Source organism: Pezoporus occidentalis, unplaced genomic scaffold, assembly GCF_034315485.1.
Source record: "Pezoporus occidentalis ecotype Australia unplaced genomic scaffold, CSIRO_AGI_Poc_V1 ctg127, whole genome shotgun sequence".
Lineage (NCBI taxonomy): Eukaryota > Metazoa > Chordata > Aves > Psittaciformes > Psittacidae > Pezoporus > Pezoporus occidentalis.
This window is the reverse complement of record NW_026913071.1, coordinates 2,152,680-2,179,086: the sequence shown is the minus strand read 5'-3', so window position 1 is coordinate 2,179,086 and position 26,407 is coordinate 2,152,680. Positions and strand designations below refer to the sequence as shown.

At 39.5% G+C, this 26,407-nt stretch overlaps 1 protein-coding gene across 4 annotated transcripts; it reads right to left on the bottom strand.

Moving 5' to 3' along the window:
• Positions 1 to 1,551: 1,551 nt before the first annotated feature.
• TDRD1 (tudor domain containing 1) lies at positions 1,552 to 26,407 on the bottom strand. Of its 4 annotated transcripts, none has more exons than XM_062607915.1 (25): positions 26,386 to 26,407; positions 24,271 to 24,332; positions 23,913 to 24,060; positions 23,398 to 23,503; positions 22,191 to 22,251; positions 20,106 to 20,210; positions 19,562 to 19,744; positions 18,793 to 18,939; positions 17,156 to 17,327; positions 16,205 to 16,288; positions 15,264 to 15,440; positions 13,811 to 13,918; positions 12,252 to 12,422; positions 11,510 to 11,545; positions 10,535 to 10,783; positions 9,658 to 9,780; positions 8,519 to 8,629; positions 7,880 to 8,050; positions 6,576 to 6,821; positions 6,181 to 6,297; positions 5,863 to 5,967; positions 4,646 to 4,813; positions 4,114 to 4,329; positions 3,899 to 3,945; positions 1,552 to 2,475 (listed from the first exon to the last, which is right to left on the bottom strand). In XM_062607915.1, exons 2-25 carry the CDS (start codon positions 24,322 to 24,324, stop codon positions 2,383 to 2,385), a joined length of 3,198 nt encoding a protein of 1,065 aa, XP_062463899.1. In that variant the 5' UTR covers positions 24,325 to 24,332; positions 26,386 to 26,407; the 3' UTR covers positions 1,552 to 2,382. The 4 variants fall into 4 exon arrangements, with proteins under 4 accessions (XP_062463899.1, XP_062463901.1, XP_062463898.1 ...); XM_062607917.1 differs by lacking the exon at positions 26,386 to 26,407 and adding an exon at positions 25,493 to 26,035 and having other exon boundaries at positions 23,398 to 23,455; XM_062607914.1 differs by lacking the exon at positions 26,386 to 26,407 and adding an exon at positions 25,493 to 26,033.

Sequence of the window (26,407 nt, the reverse complement as noted above, 5' to 3'; positions counted from 1 at the left end):
CTACAGTTAGGACCAAACCAAACCGGACAACACCCACCTTGCTCTAGGTTGCCTTCGGGATGCACACTGCTGTACCCACTCATCCCACAGACTAAACACAGCTGGAAATGGTGGTGCCCCAGAGCACAGGTAACTGGAGGAGAGGTAAAACCACAGACCAGAGGTTGCTTTGCAACACCCACAGCCATGATGTAATTTCATTTATGAATCAGCTTTTTAATGTTTTTTAGAGAATGTCTTCCCTAATGTTTTTGCACAGCAAACTATTCTCTACCTGTGAGTGAAAATACCCTAATCATACCTGCTACACATAGAGGAATCATTTAAGGGACCCGATTTAAATAATTATGGCTATTTTCTTTCTCCTTTTACAACTGAACACATGCAAAAGAACTCCACATTCCACTATTATTTGAAAATTATTAACTATTAACCTAGATTTTCTAAGAATAAAGCAGAATTTAAGTGATAATATTATTCCATTAGCAGAAGCCATACCAAAGTACCAGATCTCATTCCTGCATCACTTTCCTGATTCTGCTTTTCACATCTTCTCTCCTGCAAGCCATGGGGTGCCTGCCATACTCACCATCAACAGTCCTTATTTACCCTTGAAAGCAGAGCAATGCAGACTCCACAGCAAGAATAAGGACACACAATGAATTGTGGTCACAGTAAATAATTTCTTCCTAATATTTGACTTAAATCTTCAGACATAATCACACACTACAATTTAGATTGTGTACTAGCATTTAGATAAATATAGCTGATGATTTGTCACTTCAAGACCAGATTTCAATTACAAATTAAAAGTAGCAGACTAAAGCAAGAGGAACCCAGAGCTACATGAAGAAGTCACAATAGGTTTCCAGATTGTTGCTTGGTATGTCCCTACATCAGTGTTCCCAAAGGTTTCCTCTGAAAATAAGGAGTGAAATAGGTCTCTGAACCATACCAAGTCTCTTCTCTCCCAAGAGGGATAGAGGAATTACTGTCAGATACCATTGTGCTGCACCAGACATACACCTTCAACCGAGACACAAACCACTGCGTTCCAGAGGTTTTTGCCCAAGTATAACCAGCAAAAATTCCCTTTTCCTTTCCCCTGCTTATAAAGTGTGGACAAAGTCATTGCTTTTGACTGCTATAGTCAGAGTCACCTTCTGAAATGCAGTGCCTAGGTGCTAGGAGAGTATGTGGAAAAGTGAAAAGCATCAGGGAGTTGCTTTCCAAGTGGGTAAATGCTTGGTAAAGTCACACTTGCCCCAGGAAGTCAAAGAACACTTGACAGCCACAATCTTGGTTCAGAACCAGGGGCACAAAGAGCTCAACACCCCAGCACTTTTCATTAGAATAATCATTAGATTATGACACAACAGAAACCAAGAGGCAGGAAAGCAAGTAATCTGAGCCAAGTGTAATAAAACATTCAAACATAAAATATTTCACTTTCACACCAAGTTTAATCTCAAGATACTTCCGAGTTGCACAGAGCCTCAAATACATACTTCAAGTGGAAAAAAAAAGCTGACTCCACAGTTCCAACAAGTATCTGCTGTGCTGTATGCACAGTAACTTGGCATCCTTAGCAACATTGCTTCTGGATTAGTCAGAAATGATAACTAAGTATCTGCTCCACTTTAGAGAGGTACCAAAATCCCCACAATAATCTGATTCAGTATTTTTGTCACAGCCCAGAATGAGACTCTATTATGATGTGAAAGAGCATGATGGTATAAAAATCCCAACAATGTAGCTACAGCCAAAACAGCTCCAATACTATTTACTTCAAAACAATATTCACAGATGCAGATTACACAGTATAAGTGTAAATAAAGAACTGTGTGCTTTTACATGTTTAGTGATTTTTAGACAGAACTACCTTCAGGTAGTCCAAGACAAGATTCAGCCGTTACTGATACTGAAACCAAGCCGATGTAAAACAATCTTCAGTCTAACTTCAGACTGGATATCAAACTGAAAGACGACTATATCAAGATACAGTTTTTTCATGTAAGACAAATGGATCAAAATTGAAGTAAGCTTTATGATTACAGTCATTTCAAATGTCAGTTTGAAGACTAGACTCACAATGCAATGACCATTCTCAGTTATGTGCATTCAACAGCAAAATGAAAGGCAAAACCAGCAGCACATGGTTGTACAAAGCAAAAACATAACATTAATTTGAGCTTGCTGCTTTGAAATCCTTCAAGCTACATATTTCAGAACAACAATCCCAGTATACAGATAAATACAGGTACTTAAACAGAAGAATTCCTATAGAGCTACTCATTTTCAAGCTGATGAATACACCTGGCTCTTCCAATATAGGAACTGCAGCAACTTGGTATATGTAGAAGTGAATGGCCCATTGGAGACTTAGTGTTCCAACAGTTTTTTCATTTCATTGAATCCCTCCGGATTCCCATACTTGTTTAAAAGGAAGAGTAGGATCTGCTCATGCTTTTTAAGCTGTGGAATAAACAGAAACATAAGATTTGTCTTTTAAATTGCTGATTTCCTATTACGATACTTCCTAAAACTACAGAACTCTTGCTAAATCCTGTATTAGTTCAATGAATATACAAGTCCTTTCCGCTGTAAAACCTTCTGGATGTGTAAAAAGCCAGTAGAATTGTAGCTGACTCCCCCCTGTCATTGCTCCCCTTTTTTCCCCTGAAGCAGCAGCTCCCTTGAACCATACTGATGAAATACTCAAATTGGTTATTCACACATCTATTTCCTGATGTTTTGAGTTATTTTGGAATCTCCTGTCCTACCTTTATCTGTCATGACAGTGAGCCAAACTTATACAGTAGGATAACAGAAAACAGAAAGCTCATATTGAAGTCAGAAGACATTAGCTAGATCTAACTGGAAGATCAAATAGATGTAGAGGGGAAAGGGAAATGGAGGTCCAGCTACCTACAGTGGGACAGACAAATGAACTACATTCAGGAACAGCATGGTTCTGCCTTTCTGCCACTAAACTCCTGGTAGCAAAACTTACTCCAAAGCAGTAAAGGTCTAAATGACCTTGAGAGAAATGCTTTTCCTACCTCCAAAATATCACAGGGCATGTTTTTGCTTTTGACCTTGCTGCCACTGGCTGGGGTGAGAGGGGAAAGTTTGAACCACACCTGAAAGAGGTTTCCATCTTGAAAATTCAAGGTTTTTCTCATCCCTCTGACAAAGATCCTCACTTTGCAAAAGGCCGATGTATTTTTTCTGGTATACTTTAAGTTACTTTTAGTAAGCTTAAAGTTCTAATTTTTCATAAATAGCCCAATTCAAAATTATGAGAAAGCTTAAAGCCAGAAAGCTTTCCAAAATTACAGGAATATGTCCTAAGTGTAAAGAGACAATCTAGCAACACTCTTACAGATTCCAGTATTCTGAACTCAGGTTCTCACCCCTAGCTCCATGAATGACTGTGGCACACATTAGTATTAATCTCTGCTACCTGAAATACACACTGTAAGACTTATACGGGCAGCTGTCTGCCAAGCTGCAACCACAGCAAAACATTGCCGTATTACTGGAAAAATCCAGCTGCCCTCTAAGTGACATAGTTTATGCAAAACACCACAACTACCTTTACACAGCAGACAAAATGAACCCTCCTGAGCCTATATACTCTAGGAAAAGAAAGAAGAGAGCTGTGCATGGGGCAAAACAGACTAATGGAGTGTGTGTGATCTGTGCACTATCCTCCCTCAGTTTCAGGGTGCTCTAATTATTACCACTTGTAAAACAAATCGAGAACAAGTGTTGGTATGTTCACTTTGCTCATCTTCAATGTTAGCAATTATCTCCCTGCTGCCATCTGTGTCCCACATGGGGTTTCTTTTAAATCCTGGAAATGTAGAAGAGTGTTGCTTGGACTGAATCTTACTTGTATTTTTAATTCTGTGCAGCAGCATTTGGTCCCACATGCATTGCCTATAAAAAAAAAACAGAAAGGAAGTGAATGAGCAAAACACACATGGACATTGCTTCCCTAATTTAAGGGGGTGACACATGGAATTTGTCTGAAGTTTTTAGAAGGAAAAGCCAGGCATCTCATGTGCTCACAGTTCTTCAAATTAATCTGAAGTATTAAGTGTGTACCTTGACGCTCAGTGCGTAAGCTTTCAGCACTGCTGGATTTGACCAAACCTTCTGTTACAGCTACTTTCAGACTGCCGTTTTCCCAAAGTTTCTCCACTGTTACTAGATTAGTATTTCCATTAATCCCTTTCACTTTAATCATGATGCATTTATTCAATAACATTTCTTTCAACTTGTCAACTTGTAATAATGGAGGCTGCTCAGATTTCTCTATGCCTGCAAAAAAAAAAAACCCCAAACCAAAGTTTGCTCTATACAGAATTCCTTTATGATGCGACTTGAATCTTACACATAATGCTATCACCGCTTTTTGAAAGTACGATACTGCTAAATTTTTCTAACATAAATAGCTTAGATTCTACAGATAATTAACTAAAACCATAATTTCTGAAACAGCTTCCACAGATTACCTCTATTTCAGCAGATCACCTTATTGTTTATCAGAGTTAAGGAATTAACATGATCATCAGAATAGGTACAGATTTATTTATTTACAGGTTTTTTTGGGGTGTTTTTCTGTATATTTTGTTACCTGCAAGTGAACATGTAATTGCCTGAAATGGCAGCTTTAAGTAGGAATCAGTGATTGGCAGCACTTCTGAAAGTGGTAAAGTTTCTTTGTTCCCGTAGTCTGCATACAGGACTTCCACTACAGACCGAAAATCTTTCAGAACAAGAGCTCTGTACCAACGGCCATCACCTGAAAAAGATTAAGACAAGAATCACATGAAGTACAATCTTGCAAAACACAGCTCATCCAGAGAACAAGACTCTATACAGCCTTCCAGGCGTTTTTAAATACTCTGGTACGTACAAAAGGCCACTTGACAAGTAGCAAGCCCACAGAACAAGCTTCTGATTGCTGTCTTGTAAATAGGTAAGATTTTCACTACAAGACTTTAAGGCTATCTGCACACTGTATTACCAGCTTCTTAATTTTCCAACACATACTCCCTCTCAAAACATAACCAAAATTAAAAAAAAGAGAAAACCCTAAACATTTTCCCTCAGTTATCCTGAAGAGTCATAAACAAAATATAATGCAGAAATCAGTGGAAGTTAAACCCAACTGTCAAATGCTTAGGTATGCTCTTGTTGTCTGCCTAGTACTTTAATTCACCTGTTTCCTAGGAGCTGCTATCCCATCTAACACCCAAGCTCATTTTCAGCACTCAGATCTCCTGCAACAGCCTGCATGCAGTCAACTTACAATAGTTATGAGCCAACACTCCTCTCTTAAAATACTGTGCTAATAATCCAGCAGAGCATCCCCTCTTCTGAAAGATTAAGGCAGTAAATTCCCTCACTTAAGAATACTTCTGACTTGGACTAAGTGTGCTAACATTGGACAGCTTGTTACACTAACAAGGCTGAATGATCAGCTGTCACAGCCAGCATCAACAAAACACATGCTCAGGGACCCACAAACCAGAAGTGGGTCTATATAGATGCAAGTACACTACTGCTCTGCCACAAATCTCATGTTCCTGTAACTCAGACACTAATTTCAGTTTAAACAGTAACTAGCTTTCTTTTCTCTTAAAGCTCCATGCATCCTGCAGGGCACAACCTATTCCTTATATTTTTTAGGCTGTCAGATGGTTTCCTTGCCCTAAAGATGCAGCCAGACTACCTTCTGGAGCAGAATTAAGAGCTGGCACTTTCAAGCTGGCAGCTGTCCTTTTCCTAAAGCAAAGGTGAAAACTGTTTAACACTAGTCAAGGAAATAAGAACAAAGGATTGCCTCACCTGAAAACCTGGCACAACAGGCTTCACCCGGTTTTGGTTTGAAGGGCTCCTTAATACAAGATTTACAATAGTCTTGTAGTTCAATCAACTGCCTATGTAGTTGATCTACAGGAAAAAAAAAGCAATTTAATAACTAACCACATTTCAGTATAATGAAAATACCTACCTTTAAGCTCCTCTGCTTCCACCTTTGATATTTTGTTTCTACTGTCCAAGCTACACTTCCACAAGGTTCAGTTCACTACAGGCATTCATTTTATGAACGAGCTTGCAACAGGGACTTTTTACTGGTATTAGGAACAGTGAACACTTTCTTACCTTTAGTTTTAACTGGTACAGCATAGAACAAGTCTGGGCTTACAACTTCTGTTACACAGACAGACATGGTTTCATCTATAGCCAATCTGATCGACTTCCAGTGCCCAAGTGAGGTTTCTAACAGAACAGTAAGAAAAGGTAGTGTATCACTTTTCTCCAAGCACAGACATACCATAAGTAACTGTTACAGAGTACCTTTTCATTTTTATCTTTCTCTTTCTGTCTATAATGCCACCTGCAGGGCAGCTTGTGTTTAACTGTAAAAACTGATAATACAATCAAAACTATGCATGGTTATTATTGATATTAACTACAGCTGAATGGCAAGATCGTGGTTAAAGACTGGAATGCTGAAGTTGCTTGTGGAATCTAAAGGTTACCATTCATTTAGTTACCTTTCTTGTCAACAGGCTTGTTTGGAAGCTTATTTTTTTCTTGTAGAACTTCCTTTACAGCCAGTTTTTCAGAAGTTAGTAACTCATTGATCACTTTAGGACAACCTGTGGAATTATCAATAAGCTCTACACCCGCCCCATCCCTGGAAAGGGAAGTTACTCTGGCTTGAAGCTTCATCCCTACAGCATACGTATGAAATCTTGCTGTAGCTTCTGGAATCCATTTGCTGCTAACAGGCTTTATACCTAGGAAATAGAAGAACTTTTCAAAATGCCTTCATTAAGTGATTTTCTTGAACATTTTATTTTCCTTTACCCTCCCCACCACCTTTATTTTTAAAGATAATTTAAAATTCCAAGGCTACTTTTACTACATTTGGGATACACATTGTACTTCACCCTGTTAACTGGTTTCCCTCTTACTCCTTTCTTCTAAAAGGAGGCATTTCCTCAAGACTCTCAAGCTTGGTTTCCTACATTTTATGGTATTTTACCAAGTAAATCCTTGTGCCTTAGCACAAGCAACAACTGTTAAGACTGTTTATGAATCACTTTAATATAACCACTTTGTCAAAACAGCAGAAAAAAAAACAAGTGTTTAAGAGACAACCCCCCCTCCCAAACCAGCAAAACCCACTTTGACAAAGTGTGGTCTCAAGCTTTTTCCTGTTTCCACATTTTTTAAGTCAAATACACTACATTAGGAAAACAGAATAGTTCTAGAATTCTGAGTGATTTGGTACAGAAAAGGCAGAGAACTGGTAGAAGACTGAGAAATAGCAGCATGGTGCTAAACTCTGCAAGAATCAATTAAAATATCTGTGAGAACTGAAAAGCCAATTTGCTTCACAAAAACAGACGAGCTCCTTTGCCTGCAAGAGTTTTGAGTAATAATTAAGTTCTGTACAGAAAAGCACATTTATTCTTAGCAAGGCAACAACCAAAAGTTAGTAAGCATTACAGATGAAGCAGAACTAAATGACAAGTTCCCTTTGACTGGTGAATCAGTAAGTAACCTCCATGCAGATCGCTCCATAGCACTGTCAGGAGCTCAGGGAAGAGCCACCATCTTTCTGTTAAATGCCAGTCTGCTGTGTAGTAAGGCTAAAACAAGAGTTCCCACAATTTCCAGAAGCTGGAAGCAACAGACACACATACTAAAAACCAAACAAATAAAACCCACACACCCCCCAAAAAACAGAGTATTGTGAAGTACAGACCATGTCACCACCTCCACCCCACAGAGCAGCAAGTCTCTAAATGCAATAACTCTTAGAAGAGAAAGAATCCATATGAAAATCCACCTGAGAGCCAGCATTTAATTCCTTGAAATGGAAGTTTTAGGAACGAGGATGAGATCTGACGTATTTTATCCAGTGGTACCTCCTCCACGTTTCCATAGTCCACAAAGCACACTTTAACAGTCCCACCTGAACAAACATTTTGCACCAATGCACGGTACCAGTAACCATCATCTAATTAAGAGAAAAAATAAATTACTTAGTACATTTAGTAGGTTTACCAGCATTTAGCTTCTAATAAATAAATCCAATTCTTTGCTATACTCTGCCAATTCACAGAATCATGGAATGGTTTGGGCTGGAAAGGACCTTAAGCTCATCCAGTTCCAACCCCCCTGCCATGGGCAGGGATGCCTCACTCTAGACCATGTCACCCATGCTCTGTCCAACCTGGCCTTGAACACCAACAGTGATGGAGCATTCACAGCTTCCCTAGGCAACCCATTCCAGTGGCTCACCACCCTCACAGTAAAGAACTTCCTTATATCTAATCCAAACTTTCCCTTTGTCAGTTCAAACCCATTGCTCCTTGTCCTATCACTACAATCCCTGATGAAGAGTCCCTCTCCAGCATCGTTGCAAGAAATTAAAACTACTTTTTTTTTGCTTTACGTTCACCCTATAAAAACAAAGACATTTTACCAGAGAAGAAGGCACAGCAAGGTTCTCCATTCTCAGGCTTAAAAACATTTGGTGGTGTTTTCTGACAGTATTCAGACAATGATTTGTTAAGTAAGTTTAGAGCATTTAACTCTGAAAGAAAGAAAAATCAGAGATGAGATCAACAAAGTAACTTGACTTGAACTTGATCAATGGTGTTTGCTGTGCAGCTTTCTTAAAGGTTTGATGGGAGATTTCAGTGAATTTTAGAGCTTCATGAATAAATAACTGTTGACACTGGGTCATTTCACCTACCAGACAGACTTAGTAGCAGGAAGAAGTGAGATAGCTGATTTTTCTCTGACAAATTACTTCAGTATAATAACTAAATGATAAGCAATTCTATCTGCTAATCCAGCAAGCCCCCTCCACTCCAGAAACTGAAGTATGTTTTACAACCGCTGGAATTATCTAGTTCAGCCAATGCATATGACAGGTTATGGGATCTCATCCTACTTGCTTCTATATTTCTTTCTATAGCATCACTTCTAGAGAGGAACTCGGTTGTGTTTGAAAGGTGAGAAGCCATGTATCTATACTATCCCTAGAGACAAAGAACAAACCTTCCCCCCCTTTAATATCTGCCTTATTTTTGGTTTGAATGCATTTATCTTCCACTTCCAGCCACTGAATTTCATCATGCAGGTCTTTTAGTAGGTTAAAATGGCAGTGGCTATTAGAAGTCTTTATACAGGATAGCACAACAACATTATCTGGGTTTTTTTTTTTTAGCTTATCCAAGGGGAAGTCAAGTCTCAAAAGCTGGGTACTAGAGGAGAGCACTAGTAAATATTGTACGGGCATAGGAAACCTCTTGCCATCTTCCGTTTATCTCTCCATTGCCTTGGTTATAGAATCATATAGTTGCTCTTCTCACTTTTCTCTACATTCTTTAAATTTCATTTAACTGCTTATCTTCAATATCTTCAGCTTGCAGTCTCAGAGTCACTACATACCATCACCCAACTTCTCAAATATTCCACTTGTATCCTCAGACCAAAACTTCAGAGGTAAGTATTCATGCAACAAGCTCACTTGAAACCATAATGCATTAGAACTACAGTAAATGACAGTCAGGAAGCACATAAATCAGCAGAAAGAAAAAAGCTGAACAAACTTACCACTGTTATTTGAAATATGACAGTAGAATTCTCCAGGACTGTACAGCGTACACACTATGACATCAACTGTTTGTTTCAGAGTTAATTTATTCCACTTGCAGATGCTTTTGTTTGTTGTGTCCTCTAGAAAGGACAGAGATGAAAAGAAAGGAAGAGAAAATAATTTTTACAGGAAAAAACGATACATCCTGAATGCTCATTCATGTCCTGGGATTTCTTGTTTTAAATAATCCATCAGATTCATTACCAGGGAGACCCTTTTTGCAGAATAAAGTAAATTAAGAGAAATGTGCTACTTGGTTAATGTACTTGATCAATGGCACATGAAGAGGTATGGGCTAGTGGTAATAATTTGAGCAAGAGGGACTCTGGGAAACAGGGGAGGGGGCATAAAAGAGGGGAAAAGCTGTCACAGAGTACTGGAAATAATCTAAGGACAAGAAGAAGAACAAAAGATTACAAAGAACAACAAAAAGAACAAGGACAGAAAGACTGCTTGTAGAAACTTACACTCCATATTATACTCCAGTACCTGAAAAAAAGCTTATTATTTAACACAAGTTGTAGAACAGATCACATGAAAACTAAATGATGGCAGATTGGAGAAGCCATAATTTCATCCATTAAGCATATTATTAAATCTTCTTGTATTTTTCACAGCTGCCAAGTTTGTGACACTTTGTGGTAAGCAGCAGCATGCAGAAACAACTGACAGGCTTTTTAAGACTTAAGCCTAGCATGGCTGGCATCCACTGTGAAAGCCAGACTTCATGAGCTCGGCTGAGAAGTTCTTACCAGTTAAGGACTTGCATTCTTTCTACCCACTGTAGCAGGGAGGTTAAATAACTCCAGTTCAGCGGAACATGCCTGTACTCACCATTTGCTTGCTTAACATCATTCATTCCAATTGCTGGCAAGGCCATTCTTGGTTCTTCAGCTCTACAGCCTCTCTCTATGAGATGGCTTGATACATTTATTGCTGGAGTAACTGATGCATCTACAAGCTCCACCACAGATCTGTAACTGTGTTTACCTACTACTTTTACTGTAAACACTTTGTCTTTTACCAGTTGTTTCATAAAACAAGTATCTTCTGATGTCCACCCTCCTAATGGTCGCTTTACACCTAAAAGGTGACATAGTATGGAAAGGGTCTGAGGACAGTCCAAGTTTCAGCATGTCAACATCTTTTACAGATTTATTCTCAAGAGCGTATTTCACAGAATTATTAAACACTGTCTAAAACAAAAGATTAAACAGCTAATGTATCAAGTGACTCGTCCTCACTCCTCGTGTTTGTAAGATTTCAAACCTAGTTACTTAGATTCTGAACTTTAGAGTACTTGGATTTAATAAAAAGACAAAGATCATGTACAATTAGCCTACTACTCAAATAAAAGCATAAATTCAGGTTTAATACTTCCTTAGGATGAACATTTAAGAAGTATAGTCATGAGACTCAAAGACTTGCAACATACAGTTTTGAAGAACCTTAACCATCTCAGCCACTGTATCTGCTCCTCTAAGCTTCTTCCTCCTTAAATGTTTACTCTCCATACTACTAAATTTATGGCTAAAATGCAAGTTATAACCAGAACTTTATAGTAACAGATTGGCAGAAGTTGCCTTCCATAAGGATATTTTATGCAGCAGTAATATTTGAGTCTTATCAGAAAAGATCTTCTCTGATCAGTTCTTTGCGTCCATGTTGTGTTTAGGACCTTTTTTCATCTTAGAACACTCATCCTCTATAGGCATCATGGCTTGTCCCAGAAAAGAGATTTGTTTAGGTCACATTCCATATGCACTGGTTATATCTCTACATACAAGGGAACCATTGTTTCATGTTTACCTTCTGAAGTCTGAGGAGCATATTCTAGCTTCCTGACTTTATAAAACGAATGGAAAGCAGATTAAATGTCACATAACATAAAGAAAGGATAAGACATTGAGTATTCTAAAGGAAGGGCATAGAAGCAAAGGGGAGGATTATTTTGCAGAGTGACAGGAACAAACAGAAAACAAACAATTTCCAACAGCAGGTTAAACAAGTATGTCAAAAAGGAAGTCATGATCCTGGTTTAAGACAGAAGGATGAACTAGAAAGTGTTAACATCCTCTCTATAATTTGACAGATTTTACAAGACTACAGAGAGGAGTCTACTGGTAGTGTCACTCGATTTGCCCTAGAGCCAGGGGAGGACAGGAAAGACAACACACAGAGATACAATTCAAACTGCAAGACATAAAATGGAATTGTAGCTTCCCCTGCAGCGTCAGAAGCACATGGATTAAAGAATTCCACAATCCAGTAGGTGACTGAATTTTGCTTAGAAAAAAAGCACACTGAAAACCTAACAGGTACGTTAATATAACACAGTTTTCCAACCATACAACTGCAGATCATCAGGTACATTAGGAAAGACTCAGCCCATTTTGTAGATGTGCCACAATTAAGAATTCAGGAAATAACACCTTCTGTTCTCTATCCTTCCCCATATTTCAACAGAAGATACTACAGATGTGATCATTATGAAACCCCACCCCACTTATATTGCCTTTATCCAGTTTGAAACTGCCGATTTATTTCATACCTGCCAAGGTACACCTTATGGCTTGAGCTGGCAGGTCCATTAATCTTGGAATCATAGGACGAAGTTTAGTTAGTGGAAGAACTTCAGAATTACCATAATCTATGTACTCTGCCACAACAGCCTCTTCAGAGGCATATGCTACAACAGTAGCACGATACCAACAACTGTCTTCTGAAAGAAAGATACAAGTGTTCATTGTAGTTTAACTTCTGAGCACAGAATGCTCTTTTGGGTAGACCAATCTAAAAATACAACACGAATCTCTACATAAACCAACAGCATTAAGTTCATACAGACCTTCACAAAAGGTGAATGGATGATGCAACATCCACCACCATCACCCTTTGCACAACTTCATTGTTGCAAACTTATCCTTCCGTAAGGACATCCCCCCCCTTCACAAATACATATAGCAACAAAGAATTGGTTACATTATGTGGATGTAGTGCTGAAGTTAAATACATTTAAACAAACAGCAGTCTCTCAGATGATCACAATGACACACAATTCAAAAGCAAAACCACAGATTAATGATTTCAGTATTTGAATTCAATTGAAAGATGTGAGGAACAGAAACACAAGCTTAGTGAAGTTTCTCATGATATCTCAGGTATTGATCTCATAGCTTTTCCCAGCTAGGCACCTGAAACCCATACCCATTCAAATGCCAAGACAGCTTACTGTTTATCAGAACATAAAAAAAAAAACAACATTTATTTCCGATAAGTTCCACAACTAATTTGTTCAAAGCAGCAAAGCTACAAGAAACAGAAAGAAAGAAATGACCAGGAATGCCTGTCAATCGCAAAGTAACAGCAGCAACATTTCTGAGCAACAAAAAAGGCATAAGAGCAGCTTTTTTTCTTCCTTAAAAGCTGATGAACGGGACAATGATCTGTGAGGAAGAGAGATTCATCTTCATTCTACTGCCTTCAGGCAAACAGGACTTCAGACTCCAATCAATAAAAGGTATGTCTTTCATACAGACTTCCAGTTCCTAGCACAAAACACTGCTTTATGCAGAGAATTTGCCTATGTTTAGGCAAGGCTCAATTTTATCATGAGACTTGTAAAAGCTTGACATTAGTGATCACTGTCAGACAGAACCTAATTTATCAACATACAACTCAGGACTATCAGGCGTTTGCTAAATAACATTAAGAAGCCATCTATCAAAGAACCATCACTAGATATTATGAGCCCATTTCTTCTGTCTCTCTTTTGGGAGCCTGTTTACTTCCAGCCACAGGAAATGGTGCTCACCAACACAGAAACCCCCAAATTTCTTTCATGGTCTCTTACAAAGCTCCTATATACAAAAATTAATCCAGTGTACAGAGTCTGCACAATGAAGGCACCAATTTATGGTCTAAAATTTTTTAAACTAGTGTTTTCTAGATGTCACCATTTGCTATTAATAATTTCTTTACATTATTACCAAATGCTATCCACAGCTAAAACCAAACAATAAAATTAACTATGAAATATTTCTAAACATAATCATAACACTGTTTTTCAAATAAAGTGATATAAGAGCCATATTTTCACTCCATTTTTACCTGTGAACTGGGCACAGCACACATTCCCAACAGGAGGACGGAAAGCTGGACTACTGGGAAGTTTGCCACAGTGTTCATTAAGAGACACTTGAAGCTCAGCAAGTTGACCTAACGTTAAAATAGAGAGAGATTTGGAACATACACTATGTTGTAATTATTACTAAAGTATACAAATCTTAAGATCAAAGAAGATCTTGCAGTGTAATGGAGATTTTTCACATAATGTTTAATGTAATACCAAAATAGTAATGAAACTAGGACTCTTCAAATCAGAAAAAAAACAGTCAGCCCTCATGTGAGCCTGGGGAATCAGTGTTAAAGAAAATGAACAGGGAAAAACAGTCAATATAGGAAAGAGACTGAAGCCAGTAGGAATTGAAAATGGAAACTGTAAGCATACTAGAAAGAAACCAAAGAGACAGCTCTTCAGACAACACACAGATAAGGTCACTTCTTGCCAAACGACATGTTATGCATTGAGCCTACCCAGAATTAAAAGGCTGCACAAGTACACAGAAGAGAAACCCAATGTAGGAGACACACCATATCACATCCAGCTGCAGAAGCCCTTTTAGCTGAAAACACACAAACACTGGCTTGGACAGCACTAGGAGGTCACACCCCACAAACTTATTCTGCTATTATTCTCCCCCAGACATCTGCTTATGGGCACTGTGGGGCACCAGCAGTCCCTGCAGCCTAGCACTCTGGCCCACTATTGTGTTACTCACAGTCTTACTGTATCAGATGACACCAAAGTGGGTTTGGGCACTCTAATCAGACTTTCTCATACTCAGATATTCTCCCCACACTACATAACAAAGTTCAGGCCATGCAGCCAGCCCACAAGGAAACATTTCCCTCCAGTGATAAAGCAACAAGGTATTGTAGGAATAAAAGGAATCAAACACAAGAGGTTCCACTTAAACTTGAGAAGAAACTTCTTCTCGGTGAGGGTGACGGAACACTGGAACAGGCTGCCCAGGGAGGTTGTGGAGTCTCCTTCCCTGGAGACATTCAAAACCCGCCTGGACACATTCCTGTGTAACATTATCTAGGTGTTCCTGCTCCGGCAGGGGGATTGGACTAGATGATCTTTTGAGGTCCCTTCCAATCTCTAGCATACTGTGATACTGTGATATTTCTGGCACATGTGAGGCAATATATTTAACATTAAGTATTTGTGATACAAACTGACTTTGGATTGCTGAAATCCACACCATCTCTTTATTCTGCAATACTCGGACTCCCCACATATTATCACCTCACAGGCTAATGCCGCTCAAATCTATCCTACACAACGCCATGGCTCTTAACGGACTGAGACATGGCCTAAAGCTACAGGGAAACATCATCTCAGGTCAAACCACAAGAGCAGCAACACCTCCCTCCAGCCACTCTACTGAGAAACCAGAATACCACAGTAGGCATCTTGAATCCCACTGGCACTTACGGCAGTTGCGCACTGGCTGACAGAAGAAGTCTTCTGGACTTTGCATGCCAGAAACCATAGCAGAAAACACATCTCCAACACATACAGAGACATCCTCTGGAGCTGAATGAGCACAGTGAAGATATTCTTCATCTTGAGGCATTTTTGCTTTACTTTTCTTCAAATGGTTTTCTGACACTGTAAAGAAAAACCCAAACAACAAAAAAAGGAAGTTGCTGATCAAAAGCTGGATGACTAAAAATTTAAATATGCTGAAGCAGGTTATTGTTTTTCCTGACTCTTCAGACTTTGAAGGCTCTTGTCATAATAGCCATGAAATTGAATTAGCCATTGAAGTGTGAGCTAACAATGCTCACACGTTCAGCCTGGAGTAGAGAAGGCTCTGTAGAGACTTCAGAGCAGCCTTCCAATATCTGAAGGGGACCTACAAGGATGCTGGAGAGGGACTCTTCATCAGGGACTACAGGGATAGGACAAGGGGTGATGGTTTTAAACTGAAACAGGAGAAGTTCAGTTAGATACGAAGAAGTTCTTTACTGTGAGGGTGGTGAGGCACTGGAACAGGTTGCCCAAGGAAGTGGTAAATGCTCCATCCCTGGCAGTGTTCAAAGGCCAGGCTGGACAGAGCCTTGGGCAACATAGTTTTGTGTAAGGCATCCCTGCCCACTGCAGGGTGTTGGAACTAGATGATCTCAAGATTCTTTCCAACCCAAACCGTTCTATGATCATCACTAAACAAGTGCTTTATACTATTAAAAAGCATATGTGCTACTGTCACTAGTGAACTGAAGGAAGCTTCGCTAACCAGTGCTTTTAAGCAAGACAGTGGTGAACAGCTAGAATATTCACTACTTTCAGAGTATCATGCGACATGGAAGGACCTAAAATCCCCCAATTTTTTTGTTCCTTCTCTTACTAAGAAGCTTGATTTGCTTGCTTACCTCTTGGAGAGTCCCCTCCTTCAGCATCAGTTCCTGTAGTTATATTAGACTTCGTTTCTAAAGGCACTGTAGCTAGGTAGTCTCCTAGAATACAGATGTAAGAAACAAAAGTTATTTACCATGCAAGACAGTCATGGCTTAGTTTCATTTCAGAATCATCTTCTGAGCCTGACCTATATCCCCATCACAAAATCAGCACGCTCTAGTTATTTGTTGAACATTTAATATGCTTAGGATGCAAAATGAAAGTAATTTCGGAGTAATCCAACTACTTGAGTTTTCTGAAAGCATTCACAGCTCCAAGACTGACAACATTAAACGAGCTAGGCAGTAATAACAAGTATGTACTCAAAAGTCATGGCAGACTGGTACAGCTTTTCAGACAAGGATTCATAACATACCTCCATATTTACAACACTCAGCATGCAATGAGTTACCAAGGTTTACAAAGAAATCCTGAGTTTCTTAACTATCCCATATTCCATTTCTAATGCATCAAACAGTATTCCAAGCTTTCTATACAGTCATTTTCAACTGAAAGCCAGAATACAGGTGTTTAAATTGCTTGTAAAGTCATGGAATAGGCACATGCAACGTTCCATGAAAAACCACATTCATGAATGCAGTGGTGTTTTTCGTGGTCTTCTCTCCAAGAGGGTGGCAAGTTACATAGCTTTGTCATTAGTGAGCATGTACTAAATAGACCAAAAGCTAGTGAAATCCTTAGTGGAATTCAAAACTAACACCGTCATTTTTAAAGAGTTAAAAATGCATGTGAAAAAAGGAACAACATGGTCCCAATTTTGCATCTATTAAAGCAAAAGAATAAAGGAGGAAAACAACAAAAATTCTTCTTTTAAAGGTACCGGGCAGGTGGAAGGAAAGTGAACACAGAATACTTACTTGCATTTAGGCTTCCCCCCCCGCCCCACTATACTACCAAGTACTCACCAGAATCTGGAATAACAACTTCTACAGCAAAACTCAACATCATTTCCTTCTGTAATATGTCAACAACAGTTAGCGAACAGTGTTTTCCTATGAGCTGAGAAGAGAATCTGGCAGCACCTTCATTCCACCCTTTTTCTTTTGGATTGTAATTAGCAAAGGAACACCTAATGGCCTGCAAAGAATTGCAATTAGAACATGAGGGGATGGGGGTCGTTTGCCCTTTAGAAAAAGCAAGTGAATAATTAGGGCTCTTAGAAATACCACCTTGCACATAAAAGTTAAAGCTGCTGTTGGCATTTGAAGCAATACCAATTCAGCTAAATTCTTTACAGAAGAGTTAAGAATGAGGAAGGTACATTCAAACTGTAAGCTACATTTCCTCCTATTCTCCCACTATTTATTTTATGCAAGGCATTTTTATATCACACATCACATATGACCACAAATGCATGTCCTAACTTGCCCTCAACAGACACTGAAGGCTCCAAGCAAAGATTTAAACAGCTCTCAAAATCTTTCATGGACCCAGCAGAAAGTCATCTGAACAAGTTATTAACAACTACCTCCAATAGCAGATAGTCATAGTTGTCACCGATTAGAAGAATGCTTTTCTATCCTTCTTTGTGCATAGCTAAAGGTACCAGTTTAACTCACAAATTAAAGCTACAACATCTATGTTATAACGGAAGACATTCACATAGTATGGCAATGAACTCAGATCAACAGCTGTCCTTAATCCAAATTAAGTCTTCACAAGCTAGAAACCATTTTTCCTACTGTACAAGCCCAGATTAAAATACACAAGCAGAATGTTTCCTCTGCCTTCCTCTAGTACAGAATCATATAATAGGTTTGGAAAGGACCTTAAGGTCATCTAGTTCCAAGCCCCTGCCATGGGCAGGGACACCTCGCTCTAGAACATGTCACCCAAGGCTCTGTCCAACCTGGCCTTGAATACTGACAGGGATGGAGCATTCACAACCTCCCTGGGCAACCCATACCAGTGCCTCACCACCCACACAGTAAAGAGCTTCCTCCTTGTATCTAGTCTAAACTTCTCCTGTTTAAGTTTTAACCCGTTACCCCTTGTCCTATCACTACAGTCCCTAATGAAGTGTCCATCCCCAGCATCCTTATATGCTCCCTTCAGATATTGGAAGGCTGCTATGAGGTCTCCACGCAGCCTCCTCTTCTCCAGGCTGAACAGCCCCAGCTTTCTCAGCCTACCTTCATACAGGCTGTGCTCCAGTCACCAAGCACCTTGCTGTTTTTCATGTGCCTTTGCATGCCTTCCAGGAGAATCTGCTCCAAGATTTTGCCAGGCACACAGGTGAGACTGACTGGTCTAAAGCATACAAGGGACATGTGGACCTAAATGCCCTGGAGGGTTCTTCTTATCAGCTCAGAACCCAAGAATTCTGTGACTAGCAAGGAAAAAAGCTAAACAGCCTTCCTCACCCCTATGGATTAGAGAGGAAACATTTCAGAGGGTGAACTTCATGTAGCGTAGCAGTTTTCATGTATCACTTTCACTGAGCACAAAATATTAGTGACAGTTACACTGAGACATGAGTTACACTCACTTTAGAGCTATTCATTTAAAATACCTCAACCAGCATCAGGTAAAGAGAACTTACACATGGAGGAACCAACAGTTCAATGTCTTTGTGCAAAGCTTTAATCCAGGTGAGTGGAATATCTTCTTCATTTCCATAATCTATATAGAATACTTGTGATTTCTTTTGCAATATATCCACATCCTTTACCAGTGCTCTATTCCAGGTCTGTATAGGAATAAACCATAATCTTTGTAAGGACACCACATAAATTTGCTCTGCTTCATCAGATTTGTTTATTAGCAAAGGCACTAACAAATTCTGAAGTGACTTAAATGAAAACAACCCACTGTAGTGTTCACTGCAGTGAAGGTGAAATTCTGCTCCTACAGACACTGGATACTGAATAAGTCAAGATTCTGCCAGTAATGCAGAAAAAGGGGCAGAAATACAAAAAAGGGGTGGGAAGGGAAACAGGAACTACATGTGGCTATGGAAATGCAACCAGAAAAGCTAGGTGAGACACGAAGAATAACTTCTTAATTAAGCAGAGTCGTATTCCAAACTGTTCTAACTACAGTAATCTAGATTTGTTAAAAACACACACATCCTTCAAGCAACAGTAGGACAAACAGCACTTATGGGGTTCAAGTACATAAACACACGAAAGTAAACTTTTTTGCAGGAAGTCAATACCCTAAATATGAGTTCTTGATGACAGGAAACTAGTTAACTACCACAATAAACTAATCTCTAATTAGCAGCCTTCACTGGTAGAGATATAAAAGCCAAACATGCAAAACATGATGAGCTTACAGGAATGGTTATTTTATGGACAACCAGATGTTACCTGATCCAAAGAACACTTTGCAACGCAGACTTCCCCTTTGGTAGCAACATATTGGTCTTGAATAACTGTGCTAGCATAACAGTCCTGCAGTTTCAGAGAAAGTTTACTGATCTGGTCTAAGAAGTCTGGAGAACTCAACTGTATATAAAATTCACTTGGGCTCTTGAACTCTGTTACTATACCCTAAACAGAAAAGCCATAATAGATTATAATCATGCAAGAACAACCTTCAGTATGTAATTCAGGACCAGTGTTCATTTCAATCAATGCATTTCAACCTAAACCTGGTTTTATTCTTTTGTTTTGAATGCAGCAGTAATTAATTGCAGGGAATAAACCCCGTGATGTTCACTTTCACAGAAATAGTCTTCCTCACTCCCCCCAGAGCCGTACTTGCATTTACTCATCTTCATACAAATAAAGAAATTTTACATGCAAGCAAAATGATACAAAATTGCTGAGGTGACATGCAGCTATATATGCTTAACAAAGCTTCCAATGCAACCTAATAAAGCATTGTGGGATTCTTCAGAAGCAAGAGTACCTGTACTTCCATAGCTTTTTTGATCTGTAGAGCCTGAAGATCCGAGAGTGTTATTTTCTTAATGTGCTCTTCTGTCTTGCGAGAATCCACAGAAGCTGAGCCACCCTATTTAAAACAGCTACAAGTTATGCTTAAACTGTAATTATTTACCTTTAGCACCTTGCAGTAACAAAACAGAACTTCTGATCATTTCAAGAAATGTGAAAAAGTGCTGCTATTGACTTTCAATAAGGAATCTTACAGACTTGGTACTCTTGAAAATAACAAACATTATCACAGAGATAAACTGAAAAGACAATGAAAAACAAGTGCTGAAGTCTCACACATTCACCTCTTCCTCTAACACCCGCTTTACAGGACAGCTCAGCTACATTTCCTGCTTATGATGCTCTCACAAATAAGACTAATTGAATTCCACCTGCTTACTTGTGGCCTTAACACCCCAGAGTAGATTACAGCTACTGCTTTAACTGCTGGCATCCATATTAAAAGAAACAAAGAAAATCTAAACAACCTCCTGTGGTGGGTTCATCACACACTGTCTCTGCTGCTGCTCCTTCCTCCTTCAGGGGAGGACACCTCACACTCTTCCCTTGCTCTCCCATGAGACAGTCCTCCACAAACCTCCCTAACCTGATTCCCACAGGCTGCAGTTTTTCATGCGTCCCTTCCATAGGGTGCAGTCCTCAGGAACCAGCTGCTCCATCGTGGGCCCCCTGTAGGGTCACAAGTCCTGCAGCAAATGTGCTCCAGTGTGGACTCACTCCCCCCATGGAGCTACAGGTCCTGCCAGGAACCTGCTCCAGTGCAGGCTTCTCATGGGGTCACAGCCTCCTTCAGGCATGCCCCTGCTGAGTGTGGGGTCCTCCATGGGCTGCACATGGGTATCTGTTCCACCATGGACCTCCATAGGCTGCAGGGGACAGCCTGCCTCACCATGGTCTGCACCACAAGCTGCAAGGGAACCACTGCTGCAGCACTTGGATCACCTCCTCCCCTCCTTCTGCACTGACTTTGGGGTCTGCAGAGCTGTTTTTCCTCACACATTCTCACTCCTCTCTTTAGCTGCAATTGCTCCTGTGCAGCAACTTTTCCCCTTCTCAACGGTGATCCCAGAGGCGCTGCCACCATCACTGATGGGCTCGGCCTTGGACAGTGGCAGGTCCATCTCGAAGCCCACTGGCATTGGCTCCACTGGATATAGGGGAAGCTTCCAGCACCTCCTCAAAGAAGCCACCCTTGTAGCCCCTCCGCTAACAAAACCTTGCCACACAAACCCAATACACCTAATGCATCTGTGTCTGTGACATCCTAAAAACATCAGAAAAATAACCTTATACACATCCTTAGGAAAAACCTCTTATATTTGGACCAACATACTACAGACAATGCGTAACAGCCGAGTTTACTGTTGCAGCTGCCAAATTGTCTACTTACAAAAGATCCTTCTAGATTTTCCATTAAAACATATCTCACAGTACAATACTAAAACCACCTTAAGTATTGTTCAATATGGAATATAAGCTCTCCTACTTCCACAGAACTTCCTTGAGTTTCAGAAGATGAATGAGGGATAAATAACACCTTCTGTTATTTATGCATATTGTATACCCTCTTGAACATAAAGGTCCTGTGTGATCATTGATCAACTTTATCAGAACACAGTCACAAATACACACCAGACATTTATCAGGAAGTTAAAACAGACGAATGAGCTACTTCAAAGAACCACATGGAGTTTTCTTGTACAGTGCAAACATAAGGCTTGTTGCAGGTATGCACATTTACTCACTTTCAGAATTATCAGCCCAAGAAACCAGGAAGACAACAAAATGATTTCCTGCAGAAGAGCTCATGGGAAGACTACAAGAAATGTCTGGTTGAAGCTAACATCAAAAGGCTTCAAAACGTAACATGGTTTTGAATGCTTCTCCTAGTAACTTTTTATTTGAAGCACTGATCTTTCTAAAAGGAATAGATTATAACCTTTGGAACTTGCTCCTTTGCTGTACAGTTTAAACTAAGCATATTGCAACTAGCTCACAGCAGACCTATTTAAGACATAGTAAAAAGCATGTTCTGTACCTTAAGATAAACTCCCTTCTTGTTTTTACCAGGTGACTTGCCTCCATTTTTATTACTTACACTATAACCAAAGAAAAAAAGGATGTTAACTTTGAACAACCAAAGACAGACAAGCAGCATTTTTAACACCTACTTGCAAATACAAAAGGCTGTGTTTATAGCATGTGGTTATCAACCCTTATTCCTCCTCCAGAAAAGTGCAGAATGGCAAATTTGTTAGTTCCCTGTTACCCAACATCTGGTGTGTTTTTTCCCAGTGCCATCAACAGCAACAAAATAAAGCTCTTCTGATTAAACTGTAGAAGAAATTTTACACTACTGTGGAGTTCTGCTATACTGTTGTCCTAGGTTCCCTGTAATCCCAAACTAACTGTAATCCCAAACTAACCTCAAGAACTGTAAAATTGAAATAAAAAAAGTTGGTATTTCAGCTGAACACATAAGATCCAGGTAACACACAGGCCAGATTGTCCCCATTTCTCCCCATTCAGTCACTGTACAAAACTTGGGGGGGGGGGGGGGGGGGGGGGGGGGGAATAAATCTCTAGTAAACTTTTATTACAGACTTCTGGATGCAGACCTACTGAACTGCAGTCACCACTCCTTGCTACAGTGTCAGCTTGAATAGCCGTATCACTCCCCTCAACTGCTCTAGAGCCACCCAGTCAATTCGTACTTGTCATAACCTAATGATGCTTATTTTAATTGAATCAGATTAGTGATCTCTTGAGCATCTAAACTGGCATGTCAAGAAGCAATAATGAGCAGCTTAGAGAATGGCCTGGCTGAGACAATTTCTAATTGCAGCTGTGCTTATCAAAGATAAAATATCCATGAAATTAACTGAGGTAACAGTGAGATTCAAAGCGTGCCTCTTCGGAGTCTGTTAAATGCAATCCATTAAGCATGCCACTGCTGAAAAGCAGTCTTACTTCTCCTCCCTTCCTTACATCATCAACACTAAAGACGTGATAAGCTAGTAAAAACAATGCTTTTGCTTTAAGCAACTCTACGGAACACCTTAAGAACTCCAACATCTTCCAAATTACATTTCTAAAGCAACAGATTTTTATGACAAATATGAGATAATGCAGCACTAGCAATTTATTTCACTGTAACAGCACCTTTAAATGGTCACTTCGGTTGTAATGGGATGGATATTGTCTTTATGTAAAGATTATCTGGCAGAACTTTTTAACAAACTTACTTTGGTTTAACTGGCTCACACACAATACGATGTGCTGGCCAATCTTCTTTCTGACAATCTGCAGAGCAATAGTATATTTGCTTGCATTGTGAACATCTACGGGATCCTTAAAAAGAGAGAGAAGAGTCCAAGAGAAACAGCTATATCATAAGAGACAACAGCTGCTAAGATACACACTCAATGTATTAAATAACTGCTTTACAAGACAGTTCCAAAATAGAAATAGGTGTTTATATTTACATACAGCTAAGATTACTAACCCAGATGCCCCAAATTCCTTCTATAATTAAGGAAAAGAAAAACCCAACAACAGAAGAATTCCCCAAAAGAAAACCAAAACTTTAATGAGATGCTCACTTCTGTTAATCAGTTCTGTAACTCAAAACACGTTCTGAACAGTCTCTACACTTGCATCTGAGATATAAAAATATCTCTCCATTTTAACACATTTCTGAGCAAACCTTCTGATGGGGTTTCACTGAAATACACCAGACTACAGGAAAAAAGGCACTTACCAAACAGACCACAGTGATGACAAGTCTTTGTTTGAGGGGGTGGTACTAATGAACAGAAGACACTCTCATCACAGCTGATAGAGAAACCATTCTCAAAGGAATATTGAGATTTCTTTAGCTTTTCATGAACAGAATCAGAATATGATACCTGTGGAAGAAAAGCATCTTGACTGATTCTTACTAGAAAAAAAAAAGCTGCCCCAAAAGTTGCCCATTAGGGTAAAAATAGTCTAATATACCAAAATGTGACAAGATAGTCAAAATTTTAGTGTTCTAGAAACAGCAATATATGATGATCATTTCTGCTACCTAGAAAGGGCTCAAATATTTGGGGCAATGATGAAGTACAGTAACTCACATTATCAAATGCAGCTGTCAAAAGTAAGTCCCTTCCTTCAGTTGTGCCTTCCATGGATCTTCCTAGAAGCAGAAGTATTTGCAAAAGGATCTGATTACAATAATGCATGCCTGTGTTATGAAGTATTTGCAGGAAGACACAAGGCTCTTATCTACTCCTCCTCTTCTGCTGGCACATTTGAGTAAATGAAGATGCTATGACCATGACACACTTTGGAAGTCACTTCTTGTTACCACTCTGATACGATGTTTATCCAAACCTACCGGCTTCACTGCTCTGTGCCTATCACTTGACCTAAGACTTAACGTCTTTCCTCAATATATTTGTTTTCAATTAAAGTTGTTCAGCAGGATTAAAAATAAAACAAAGCCAGTATGTAATTCCCAAAATCCATAGAGCAAAAATTTAGATTAGGCAATTATACAGTAGCTGAAACAGTATCTCTTCCAATACTGGCCCATGTTAAGCTTATACTTAGAGTTGACCATGAGCAAGCATTCAGAAACAAAATGCTTCAAAAGAGATTTTGACTTTCCAGTGAACACCTTATAAGCCTTGTGGCATTTGCAAGCGAGTTTGTTCTCTATCAAGCCACTATTACAAGACAAATATTCAGCTAAGCCTGCATACCAATATACCATGTTTTTATAAGTATAATGAGTTTTTATAAGTGGGCAACTCATTTACCTACAAAACATTTGTTTCAGCTGTAGACTACACATGCTATTAGGAGTTTGCTCCAGTCTGGCAGGCTTATTAACCCAAGTTCTCCACTGAGACAACATAAAGCTTGTATGACCTTTTTTCTCCCCACCTGGAAGCAAGTTAATCTTGTAAGCTTTGCCTAACCTGAAACTCTTGCCTAACACGCAATCAGATCTCCATGAACCCTCCAAACCCAAGAGGGCTGCAAAGCTGTCTCAAACCTCTCAGAATTAATTCACCTTCCCCCTATTTGGAGTAGAAGAGAATATGGATCACACAGTACTGAAGCACTCATGAAGGCAAGAAACATTGCTGAAGGAACTCCCAAATCCCACTGCATATAGCTGTGCCAAATTCCCTAGTATTCCAATTTCCCAGGGTTTTTTTCACTTATCTAAGACACTGCAGCCCACACAAGTTTAGATAATTATAAATTAATTCTATTTATAAGCCATACTGATGATGTTCATCAATAATCAAGCACATATACAATTAGAGAAGCACAAAGTCAAGATACCTTTGTCAAGCTTTGGACAAAGTCTCTCTTTTATTGCACTTGTGCTGCAGCTAAAACTTCCTGTACTATTTCTACACTTGGGAAAAAAGTATACCCTGTGTCTTCTGTTTACAGAAAACTGATTTTTGTTAGGTATTTCAGAAGCTCAGCCTTGAACTTGAGAGCTTTTCAACAGGAAGTCGGCACCTGCGATTCTGCCACTTTAACTTCCACCTACAACTTGATCATGTTTGTTCTTCATGTGAAGAGGTTCTGACATCACATAAATGTTCGCACTGGTATATGATGAAAGGCAGCTGTAGACGAGTTCACTACAAAAGCACAGATTTAAACATTAAGTCAGGCAGGCACAGAAAATAAATATAACAGCATTTTTAAGTCATGGTCTGAATCTATGCTTAAACATCCATTTTTAAAGGTCAAATCTCTACTTCCCATTTGCTTAACCTGCACAGTAAAAAGTAAAATACTTTTTGTATTAAAGACATAAACAAGGCACACTCTAGACTAACACGGCAAAGTCCTTTAGGAGAGGAACACCCTAAAACCAGGAGGGGGTGTCACTACCTGCACACCAAGCTTGTCGGATCGACAAGAGACCCCTCTCTCTGTAAGAGACCCCGCTCTAGATAACCCACCACTCCACCAAAGCATAAACTGCACCCACGGCTTTGTTGTGACTGGGAGCACAGCCATAGTGAAAGGCTGAAACCTTCGACCACCAGGAGGAAGAGCACGAAGAGCCCATCCCTGAGAGAACAACTGCACGGGCTCTGCCAAAATGAACGTTTAGCACCTTCTATCTGAAGGTTAACACGCAATATAATTACTTTAAATATAAAAATACCCTCTTGCTACACTACCAGAGAGAAAACAAGTTAAAACAAACACACTTCAACTGACGCTGCAACCAAC

Coding starts and splice junctions, on each gene's coding strand:
- TDRD1 (XM_062607915.1), bottom strand. CDS start 24,324: ATGGAAGGCACAACTGAAGGAAGGGACTTACTTTTGACAGCTGCATTT. Junction 8,630..9,657: donor TCATATTTCAAATAACAGTG/GTAAGTTTGTTC, acceptor TCTTTCTTTCAG/AGTTAAATGCTCTAAACTTA. Junction 4,330..4,645: donor AATTACATGTTCACTTGCAG/GTAACAAAATAT, acceptor TTTTTTTTGCAG/GCATAGAGAAATCTGAGCAG.